Source organism: Chaetura pelagica, unplaced genomic scaffold (genome assembly GCF_000747805.2).
Source record: "Chaetura pelagica isolate M959 unplaced genomic scaffold, ChaPel_1.0 scaffold449, whole genome shotgun sequence".
Taxonomy (NCBI): Eukaryota; Metazoa; Chordata; class Aves; order Apodiformes; family Apodidae; genus Chaetura; species Chaetura pelagica.
Genome location: NW_009954418.1, coordinates 362,428 through 374,163, shown reverse-complemented (window position 1 = coordinate 374,163; position 11,736 = coordinate 362,428). Strand labels below are relative to the sequence as shown.

Sequence of the window (11,736 nt, the reverse complement as noted above, 5' to 3'; positions counted from 1 at the left end):
TCTTTCCCTCACTGATAACTAAAGCACAAGGTGAGAATTCCTCAGACTCCAGATTATATGTAATCAGGTTCTAGAAGTAGATGAGCAAACAATTTCTTCCTTAAAAAAAGTAACTAACAAGAAGCTTTGAGCAATTCACACATCTCTTTTTCCCAAAAACTGCAACGAAAGAAAGGCTGGATAGTCATTGTCAAAAGGCAGTACAGTACCAGGCAGATCCCTTCCCTATCTTACCTAGTAAATATACACATTTAAAAAACAAAGGTACTGGGAACTGTGAATCAGATTATACAAGACCCTTTCAAAAGTTTACTGTGCTTCCCAAATTAGTATCATTCCCTTGTTTTATGGACATTTGAAACTGCAATCCTTCCTAACCCTCCACTCCAAACCCTGCAAAGATCACACAAAGGAACTCAGGTTTCTATGATTCTATGCAAGATGTGCAAGGCACTGCACAATCTCCAAATCAAACACTGTATGAACATTGGACACAACACCAGAGGCACCAAAATGCATATTTGACCAAATTCGCAGAATGTGAAAACAACATGAAGCATCATAAACACAAATTAGAGACAAACAATCATTAAGGACACCAAAAAACTTCTTGAACACGGCCTTAAAAAAACCCACAAAATAAATAATTTCAATATCTAAATATCAAGGGATTAAAAGGCATTTTGCCACATGTAAGGGAAGGCATCACAGGTGAGGAAAATAACTGTTAACACAAGGGATCACAAATCAAAAAGCAGCTTTTTCACATAGGAGATAGTAGTATCATTGGATAGCATTTGAATATGTTCATTTCCTGAAAGCTCAAATATCACCACTTCCTGTTTTTGCTTGTCCACCCACTTCTGACATTGCAAGGCACTCTGCAAGTTTACTGTACCGTCCCCATCGCTGTAAAGAATCTTCGGTTCTCTGTCAGGAAAACTTTCATAATGGAAGGAATCAGGTGTTTCCACTCCAGTGCCATAAAGACAGTGTATGCGCACACCAGGTGGTGCCATCTGGTAGACGAGGTGCTCAGTGTCTTGCCTCATGAGCCAGCCATCCTCAAAATTGATGTCCCTGTAGAATTTTCGGTAATCACGAAGAGTATAGTTAGCTGTGGGGGTGCTCACAAAGATCTTATCTGGAGGCCACGTGTAGTTGTAGGGGAGCATCCAATTTGTGGAAACTGCTGATCTCTGCTGGTCTCTAATCTTGAGTGAGCTGATCACAGGTATTCTGTTGTTGTCACCTTATAAAAAAAAGTGGAATTTAATTACACACAAAGCAATGCCTGAACATCAGCTAGCAGCAATTGTCATCACTCACAGTGCTAGCTTGAAAAAGATTATTCTCTTTGCTTACAGTGACAATTTGAGAAGTTCTTCCTCATTTATGATTGTTCTGATAATTAAGTTCCAAAAACTAACTTTCAATAACTTAAGATTTAAATGCAAGCTAATGACTAAATGACTAACAAACCAAGAACACTGCTGCCTTTCCAAGATAATCTTTTTTGTAGGAAATATTTTCTCTCTTATTAGCCAAGTAAGAAATCAGCTTTTATTAGGCATTTATATCATCTGCAAGCTGTCTTAGATTCCCTTCTGGAAATGTGTTTTACACTAATTTTGGTACCTGGATCATGTGTTTGCTGAAGGAATAAATACTACTATCCACATGCATAAGAACTCATGAAGAGACTTTATAGGCTTAAAATGTTAAACTTGTGCATATTCAAAGCAAGCAGAGTAGCAGTATTTCATTCAGGATAGCTATAGAAATTACTCTATTTACCATTTGGCATGGTGTTTTACCAGTTTACACACTCCCTTCAGAATGAAACCTACCCAAACATGTCTTGCAATTGAAAGAAAGTGGCAGACTCTTAATTACCTCAAAAGATAATTTGTTATAAAAGGAAACAGAAGAAACTATTACTGTCTTTGCTTATGCTATCAAGTAAGAAGGCTGCACTCAATGACCAGTTCAGTTTCCACATGTAGAGAATTCTGTACTTTGGCAAAAGAAGAGTTAGAGCTTGTTAGCTTCTTGTGGGAACCATGGGAAATCACCAACATCAGCAGCTTCCTTTCCAGTTAGCAAGTCAAGACTACTCAAATACTTGCATTGCTCAGAACACAGGTTCTCTAATGTAGCACTAATATTTTCTAGCAGCTCTGGTGACCTAAACTGTATCTTTGCCAGGGTGGGGGACAGACAAAGCCAAAAATTGTTGAAAGACCAATTAATAGCTACTATGGCTTAGGGAAGTGTTTTCAGCCAGCCAAGCTTTTACAAGCCATTATATTTTCTTAATATAACAGAACTCTAGAAAGCTAGAAATTATCCAATACCCAAAAAAACACTAACTTGTTACATTTTATCAAATTTAGGCTTATTCTTATTACAGAACTAGTGTTTGACCAAAACACTTAATTGTTTAGACATCAAGTCCATTGTTTTCTTAGCAGTTTGTTCCAAAGATGGCTTGACCTACCACATGACTAAATTAAAATTTATACACATTTTTCTTTGTATTTTAACCATTGTTCACACATCTTCACAAAATTAAAAGCTGCTTAGTAAATAACAGATAAAATTATTACTAGAACCACTCTTTTAAAACCCTGAGACAGATGAGAGTTTATTTTCACAGTGACTGATCAAATCTATTTTCTACTACCACAGTGGCTGGCACACCTCAATTCTTTTGTCACCTGAACCTTGAATCAGATTTTCTATTATTAGTTCTAGGTGACTACAGCATGTAGTATTGCAGGTCAATCACACCACAAAAATTGATATACTGAAACCAAAACAACTATTCCTGAAATAGCACCAAAATATATTTTTCCATTCCATAAGGTGGCACTATTGCTTCAGCAAGGAGACCTAAATAGGATTAGAGGGAGACACTGCTAGTATATCATTGAATCAAATAAAAAGTAACTCAAAAGAATCACAAGTCCTAAAAAATGTGTTTCATGTTACTGTGTGGTGTCAATACTTTACTGTTCAAAGTCTCCACTAAGCTACTGAATACTACTTGGCAGTTTTGAGCAAAGAAACCTCAAGTTCTGAGTTGAACAATGAAAGGAATGTGTACAAGATTTACTTCCAGTAGAATAATCAAACACAGAACCTAGCTATTTCAGCCTTCTCCTACAGAACTGTTACAAAATGCTTATCAGACCCTTTACTTCTCTCCCAATGGCACAAATACTGTGTGGCCAAGACCATGCTTAGGTCAGCAAGCACAATACTCATTTACATTAGTGTTCAAAATATTAGGTCTAAGGAAGACACTGCTGGCATCTCAAGCTGACAAAAAATCACCACCACAGTGAATTTTGTGTCTTTGCTTCCTGTAGTGGGAAAAACATGCTAATTTTATTGACACTGGAAATACAATGATACATATGTTAATCCTGCAAAGCACGTAAGTAGCAGAAAGTATCACAGAAAATCTACAGGAAATAACTCTACCTCTGTACTGTTTTACCAGTTTGGTAACACAACTGGGAATCTGACATGAAGTTCCTAGTCATATTATAAACAGGAATAGAAGCAGAAACAATGCATTCCTAGCTTGCCTTGCCCTTCCTGCAGCAATGCAGTATTTTTCTTTAAAGCAACTACTCTTGTGCATACTAACACCTTGATAATATCAATTTTAGAAATTTTAATAGACTACTGGAATTCAAGTGTTAATGCCTGATGGTGGTGACATATTTGAGACAGAACTAGCATAAAAATGTTCATTCTGATATTATGTTCTGCCCATTTAATTTTACTGCACAACTTAAGATTTCTGCTCTAGCACACAGAATTTTGTAGAACAGGTGTACAGATTAAATGCTAACTATACTTTGTAGAAATTTAACTAGTCATTATTCATTTGCATAGCTAGCCACTTGGGATGAGATGCATCCAAAAGGATAAAAATATGAAGCAGAAAAGTTTAATCAAAGAGAAATCTAGGACTGTGAAGTTTCATATAATTATGTGGAATTTTATGAAGGTGATATTAACACTGCTCACCTCCTGCCATTTCAGTAGCATGCAAATTTGTCAGAAAAAAGCCTGTGGGAAATGTAAAATCAATTTTTACAGTGCCATTGCAATGGATTTAATAATACATTACTCAATACAAACGTCCAATTTAAGTTTTCTAATTAGTAACTGAGCTGTGCAGAATCAGATGTCTTTGCTAAGCAAAGCATTCTTTGATTAGTCCATGCACAGCTGGCACTTGCTGTGTTCTGCGTTTTGATGAAGTCAAATTTCTGATGTCAGCTTTGTTTAGGAAGAAAATAGTGATATCCAAAGTTAGTAAGTCAGAAACAAGTTTAAAAACCCAACCCAGAAACATAATGAACTAAATCCGAAAGGACATTAAATTACGGTATCACACAGGTGGGGTAAGTGAACTTTTTCCATGAGTCACACATTATGCTTCTGATTTATTTATTTTTTAGTCTCAGACATATTCAGTATGCCAAACCCTAGATCTCAAAAAAGGCACTTTTCTGTAGTGTTATCACTTTCAACAGGCATTTGTACTGTGGGCACTACTTCACCACCATGTCTATAAGTTTCCCTTAATGTTAACCACAAGCAGCTGTGTGATCTTTAATCAAAGGAAACAACTGGATGCTCTGGAGTCCTTGTGAGGTTCACAGTACTGCACAGAGCACAATCAGGCTGGAGGTAGAAGTGACAGAAAGAAGAGACCAGGCCAAACAGCAGATGACACAACAATCTGCTGGAAAGAGGTTAAGAGAGGTCAGGAGGGGAAACAGGTCCTGGTTAAGGGATATAAAAAAGCTTCACCCACTCCCATGAACATAAAGAATGACAGTCTGGTCACAAGGTTTGAAACATCAAGTTGCCTTCACTTTATGAAAAATTATGTTTATCTGCATAGTACCTTAAACACTCTCATCCTCCAGTCCTAGAGCTAGTCTAATTAGTAATTTGTTGCACTACTAACAAAATACATTGCAAACTCTCAAATTACCTACCTGAAGCCAGCACACGGAGAGTTTTAGCCACTCCTCCCCAAGGAGCACCTAATGACACAAAATCCTTTATGTACTTGTCTTTCCAATCCTGACTCTGATGGTTGAGGAAGTAGAGGGTGTACATATTGCCCATACTGTGGGCTATCAAGACGACAGGACTTCCATACTGCTCATACATTAACTCTATCATCTTGCGAAGGGCCACAAAATAGTCTCGATTCTCATCTAAAGTGAAGATGCACAGGATTGCAGTTATAACTCTTGTGAATGCTGAACTTCAACACAATTATTTAAAAGGTTACTTTTTGAAACTGTCTGTGGAATTAATTAGTAGTGCAGAGCTTAGAAATTCCAGTATTAAGAGGGGTGAGTGTTTTTGTGGGGAAACGTTTTGCTGGTGTGGGGTTCCTGTTGTGTTGTTTTTAAGCGTGCCTTAAGCAAGAAGCAGAAAAAGAAGCCACACCACAGAACATTCATCTGGGTCCAGGATACCCAAGAACTAGTCAGAATTAAGGTTTTAAGTATAATGCAGATGGGGCAGGAGAAGGGACCCAAAATATCACTGCTGGCTAGGAGACTAAAAATTCTGTTCAAGTGTTACTTACTTGGTGCCTTTCGCCAGTCATAAGGTGCTCCTCTTACATCTTCATCACGTTTGTAGCCCCAGTCTACTAAACTTTGCACCAGCATATAAAAGTAACTACCTGGAGACGAGAGAAACAGAATAGTGGTGAGATAAGTATCAAAAGCAGCCATAATATTATTATATTAATTAGTTGTTTTTATTATTAGCATTATTTCTGATACTATATGTATAAATGTTAAAATTGTAGCCTTAAGTCTCACAGTCTAGGATACTGCATATTAAACAAGTTGTGAACAAATACCATTATTGAGTTTCTTACTAGCTGGCTGACCTATCATACAAGTGTGGCAGCAAATGTGATGTACACAGAACAGACCAATTTCCCTCAGCAAATTGTGTCTTATGCTTGAACTGTAAAGACACCTCAGTTACTACATAGGGAAGCATTTGCAGACTGGCTGGATATTGAAAGGTGTTACATATTATGAACTTTGACATATGGGATGTATTACCACAATTAAATGCATCTAGTAACAGTTTGAAAAGTTAAGTGTTAGAACTTCCAACTCAATATCACAGAAATATTTAAGTTTTGAGCAGAACCTCACTTGTTAATCTTGAAAGCTTATCATATAATCCCTGAAGTGAACAGAGGCAATTTTAAATATGGCTGTGTTCTAGTTATAAGAGTGATCTAGTGAAGATCATTAAGCACATTACTGCCCTTCTGGGGACTGCTCCCTACAGAAAAGAAAAATAAAACCATGCTATGAAACATGAAGCTGAGTGCATTAGTACTTCAGTCTTAAGCCACAGGTTACAATTCCTCACAAAAGCCTATCAGATTCAGTGTTTTCTGAAAGATGACTTCTAGAAAAAACACTAGACAAAAAACACCCAAAACCACAGGAATGCAGGAATCCTTTGCAGCACAAATAGAATTATTCTGACACTGATAAAAGTTGGGGAACTACAGTGTGTGTAGTCCCCACATCTCCCAAGCCTATTAATTCCATTCTTAAGGCCAAATACCATCTTAGAACTAAGCTGAAATTAAGTGGTTTTATTTTAGTTTTGCTTGTCAAGCATCAGTTACAGAATTTTCTACTTGACATATTTTCCAAGTGTGTGTCTTCAAAGTGCCTACTTAAATTTTACCCAGAGAATTATAATCATAGTTTGGCACAATAATAAATAATCTTCTCAACCCATCAGGCCAAACAATAGGCAAACAATGCAATGCAAACACTTCCAAGCAAAGTGAGCCATGCTCTATGCTACTACAAAAAATTAAGTCTTGTTTTCCATGTCTAAACAGAACTGTAATTGAAATTACAGCAGTTGTTGTGTAAAGACACACTAGAAAAATTCTTCAAGTGACAAAGCACTTCAGACACAGCTTGTACATACCAACACTCCTTTTACTTGGATCAAGGAATTCCAAGGAAAATGTCTGCCCAAAACCTGGGACTCTGATATCCACTCCATCTGGTGGTTCTGTAACCTTACTTGTTCGATTATACACCAGCCTGGGGGTACGTATTAAAAAAAGAAAACATTAAACATGTCATATTACCACATGACAACTCTCAGCTGCATTGGGTCTTACATTGAGTGCAGTAACAAGAACTTTTAAGTGCTATTACCCAGAAGAAAAAAAACCAAACAAAACTGGCAGGCATGATAAGAGTACTCTAATGGCTAAGAGGTTACACAGTACAAACCATTTTAATTAGTTTAATGCTGTCCATGCAGAATTTGACACTTATCTTCTCTATCAAGCTGAACTTTAACTTTAGAATATAAGCTACTTTATATAGTTGTGTACCATTCTACTTTGCATCAGGCCACATAATGAAGAAAACTTGTCAAGAATGTGGTAGTAGAAGATAAAGAAACCTGTAAAATCAGGTATCAGAAAAATTCTCCTAGATAAAAATAATTCATTTCTGTTTCACTTGAACCGATACCAGCATTAGAGAGCACTTGGTATTTCTTGACTGATAACAACTGGTACCTCAGGAAACAGAGGTACTGAGTGCTTTGTAGGTACTTTACAAATCAATTTGAGCTATGGAGAATACTGAGCATTGGGTCAGGGTTTCTTTGGGGTTTTTATGATTGTTGTTGGGGATTTGTTTGTTTTTAATACTATATCCACACAATTGCCTTACATGAATGCAAGTTTTTACCCCTAGATGGAGTCTTAGAACCTGAGCTGATACTCAAATCTTGACACACCAAACAATCTCTAACCTGCTAGAGTTAATGATTTTAATGAAGCAGATTGAGTAAGGAAATAGTCTGGGAGCTGTAAATTGGGCATGTTTTAAACCAAGATAATTTTGGGAGGGACTTCCAGGCTGCCCTTGAAAGACCCCGTGTGTCTCAGCTGCCCGTGAGGCTGCTCTCAGCAATCCTCCTGCACGATGTACCTCCTTCCCTCTTACCTCATCAAAACTTAACTAACTACAGAACTGTCTGATAAATGTCCAAGCCAACACTGGGTAAATGGTAAGAGAGAAAGTGGAAGAAAGTAAGAGAAGCTCTGCTTTTTATCAGTGATGAACAGCTACCTCAGATTTAACAGAGCCACATTCTCCAATTCATCCTGTTACTTCACCTAGCAGAATGCCAAGTCATTTTTCTCATTAATCTTGAATCAGAGAAGAAAGTTGAAGGTGGCCATTCTGTACAAAGCAATCTAAGGAAAGGCAATTACTGCAAAGAGCAATATTTCTGGTCTTACCTGATATTATCAATCCAGCAGTCAATGATGACAGGCAGAAGCAACTCTAAATTCAGCCAGAGTGTAAAATAACTGTCTGTCTTCTTAGAGCAGAGATAGTGCACTACTGATGGCTTATCTAACTTGGCTTCCAACTGATTACCTAAGTCCCCTGGAACTGAAAGATATAAAAAGGAGACACTTAAAACTAAAGGGTATAACATTTTACATTATAATATACACATCTTAATACTGTAGCCCTCAGGCAGCATCACTCCGTCTAGAGATACTGTTAAGTTTTGCAAATGGATTAAAAAACATTACATAAAAACAAAGTACTGCATGCACAGTTTCAAAAGTGATTCATTAAAATAATCACTAGCTGGGGAACCACCCTGCAGAATCATTCTAGTTCATAACTTCAAAGAGCAGACTATATAGGATCAGGTCATGTTAGGCCATGGATATGGAAAGTCAGATGGTCTCTGACATTATCAAAATTATCTGTGTTTTAAAGTCAAAACTGAATCTTTCTGCAACAATTTTTTTCTTTGGTGTATTACAACTGCACATGCAAGTCTTTGTTCTCTTCAAAACAGTTGCCTGCAAATTATCAGTTTCATCTACAAAAAAACATAAAAAGTAGAAACAGCTCAGTTTGTATTTTATCTTTTCCACCTCTGACCACACTTTTGCTGCACAAGATTTAATTGGCTAGCATAATAGTCCAAACAGTTTCATATCTTTTCTATTCAGGTTTGGATGCACCAACAGTTTTGATGTGTTTATTTATATATATATATATATATAACATAAGTAATACTGGAGGGAAGGGTCTTGTATTTGTACCTTCTCTGAAGTGCACTGTTCTTAAAACATATACTAAATGCCAGTATTCCTTTGATGAAGATTTATGTACCTTTATTTATTTTCAACTCTAGATTGAGACAGGAATATTATTTCTAAATTAGAACTAAGCTTAAAAAAAAGCCATTTCAATTTTCAGCAGTAAGTTTTCAGTTCTTAAATTGGTCATGTTTAATATTTTTTTCTCAACAACCAGAAAGTCAAAAATAATTCAGTACCTGGAAAGTTCCTCTGTGTTAGAAAAATTTAAAGAGTTAGCCACTTCTTAAGGGCTCCCCTTCTTTCTGCTCCACATGTCCCTGCCTTTTTAGGCGTGCATAACTACACCCTATTTACCTGTCAATGTTTAATTTTGAAGTTATTCAAAGCAGGCCTACCCATATAGTTGCATTTCTTACCCACTTCAGCAAATTATTTAATCAAAATGGTCCAAGTTCTATGAAACTTAGTACAGAATTTTGTACTTGGCAATGGTATACAGAACAAGATCTTTCAGTGAAACTAATTTAACTGGAGAGCCAGATAAGATGTCAGCAGATGTCACTGCAGAACTGAAAAAGGACAGAATTTCAGACTAAATATAGACCTAGACAACTTTCTCTGGACAGGCTTCAACCACTGCAGGTTATGTCCCACTATAAAAGTGATACAATGGGATTTCTCTGTTAACTACCCCTACTTTCTCATTAGATTTTTAGTGGGTTTATTTCCGTAGTCTTAAGTGAAGCATTAAAAAAAAACCCAACAAAACAGTAGCTGAACACAGTTTATTTTAGGTCATATTTCAAGGACTCTGATATACTGGAAAGCATAGTAAGAGAGATTATAGTATTGCATCACACCCTAAAAAGAGTTTACTGAAGTTCAGTCTTGTAAACTCACAAAATACCTTTTAGTTAGTGCATATAGAACTATAAAGCTACAAGTTGTTCCACAGTCTCGTGCCTATGCTATATCAGTGTTCTTAATTAGAAAAGGAACAGAACGTAATTCTAGTTATATAAATCATTCATGGCAGGCCAGTTTCAGCAGCAGACCTGCCAAGAACAGAACAGGTTCATTTTGTCTTCAGTCTCAATGCAAAACAAAATAGAAGAGTGACATTCTGTTCTATCCTGGAATCTCATTTCCTTGGGTAAAAATAAAGTTATTCCAGCAGATACCTTTAAAACCATAAGGCAAACATCTGGAGTATCAGTTTTAAGAACTTGCTGAGGTTTCTAAACAGCATTCAAAGCAGCACTCCTGCTCAGAGAAGTAAGATTCACAACTGAAGAAGTCTAAGATTATAATCAAGATACAGTTATCAACAAGAGTACTGAAAGCAGAAAAGTGTACAAAGTCTCACTTGGACTTCATAATTAGGTGATCTTAGATTAACTCCAACTTTAATTTGGTTAAGGTATTTCACCCTCAACCTTCTTGAGGACAGAGCCTGTGCTTCTATGTCCAATTCAGAGCAGAAGATGAGAAGCATTACATCCTAATTTTTACCCAAGGGATGACAAAGAACAAGTTGAAAAGTGGCAATTAATTTAATTCTAAACAAAAAATAAGGGGCAAGTTCCACCTGTGCCAAGATAAGTACAGCAGCTAAAAAAGTCTCCTGTACAGGTGTGGTGCCTGATTCTTTATAAAGCAAGGATTAACAAAAATGTTTTTCAGGTTTCAATTTCCATATTAACAGTCAAACTGCTAATGAGCAATTCACAACTCATGTTTTATTTTCTGAAGTATGTTCTGCAAGCTGAAGAAGGTTCGTGATTAAGCTACAGGGAACAAAAAGCAGATTTTGATTTTTCGGATTATGGAAAAAAAACATGCAAGATCTTCACTCCTCACCCAACACAATTTAAGGGTTAATGATTTACATGTTGGCCAGAGGCCTGTTCAGTGGCTTTATGATAAGTAACAGCTGAAGAAGACCACAATGAAGATTAATTCTGTAGGATAAGGACATACCTTACTGAATTTTCTGCTATGGTGTTTGAACGCAGTAGAAAAATACATCCTCTCACCTACCAGTATCTGTCATTTCTAAACTTTTTTTACTGGAAACATAGAAAACTCTTACTTTTTAAAGCCAACAGACTGACACCATAAATGTACAAAATAACTGGCAAGTGAAGTTCCACAAAATACATCAGGACTAGTTAAAACTGGATGTCAGGAAGAGACCTCAAGTACCCCTTGCTTTCCTAATTTGCATGTTGTGCAATACATGTGTTGACTTCGGAAGTGTGATATTTGGAAAAATAACTGAGATTTCATATTCAGCAAAAAATAGTGTTTCCCTCAAATTTGATGAGGTAGCACTTCTAGCAGTTTCTTATTTTTCACAAGGATGGTGATCCCAGCAGAGCTCATTTCTAACATCAATGAGCACTTCCAGTATGGTAGTATACTTTGCTGGTTTTTTGGTCAACTGCCCTGACAAAACTAGTAGGTCTTCTGGGATGGGTTCTCATTTGATTAAAATTTACAGAAAGCACATTTTAAAATTCTATTTGATTGTTTAAAAGAATCTA

The 11,736-nt window shown here is 36.6% G+C and overlaps 1 protein-coding gene across 1 annotated transcript; it reads right to left on the bottom strand.

The window, feature by feature from the left end:
• Nucleotides 1-649: 649 nt before the first annotated feature.
• On the bottom strand, nucleotides 650-11,243 carry PLA2G15 (phospholipase A2, group XV). The gene is made up of 6 exons (XM_010004439.1): nucleotides 11,231-11,243; nucleotides 8,363-8,519; nucleotides 7,024-7,142; nucleotides 5,633-5,731; nucleotides 5,028-5,252; nucleotides 650-1,252 (listed from the first exon to the last, which is right to left on the bottom strand). The coding sequence occupies exons 1-6, from the start codon at nucleotides 11,241-11,243 to the stop codon at nucleotides 741-743; spliced, it is 1,125 nt and encodes a 374-aa protein (XP_010002741.1). The 3' UTR covers nucleotides 650-740.
• Between the last annotated feature and the right edge of the window lie 493 nt (nucleotides 11,244-11,736).

What these genes read in the sequence shown, in the direction of transcription:
- PLA2G15 (XM_010004439.1), bottom strand. An exon ending in TGCTGGATTGATAATATCAG is followed by an intron (nt 7,143 to 8,362) that starts GTAAGACCAGAA and finishes ACGTACCCCCAG; the next exon opens with GCTGGTGTATAATCGAACAA. An exon ending in TCCAAGTAAAAGGAGTGTTG is followed by an intron (nt 5,732 to 7,023) that starts GTATGTACAAGC and finishes TCTCGTCTCCAG; the next exon opens with GTAGTTACTTTTATATGCTG.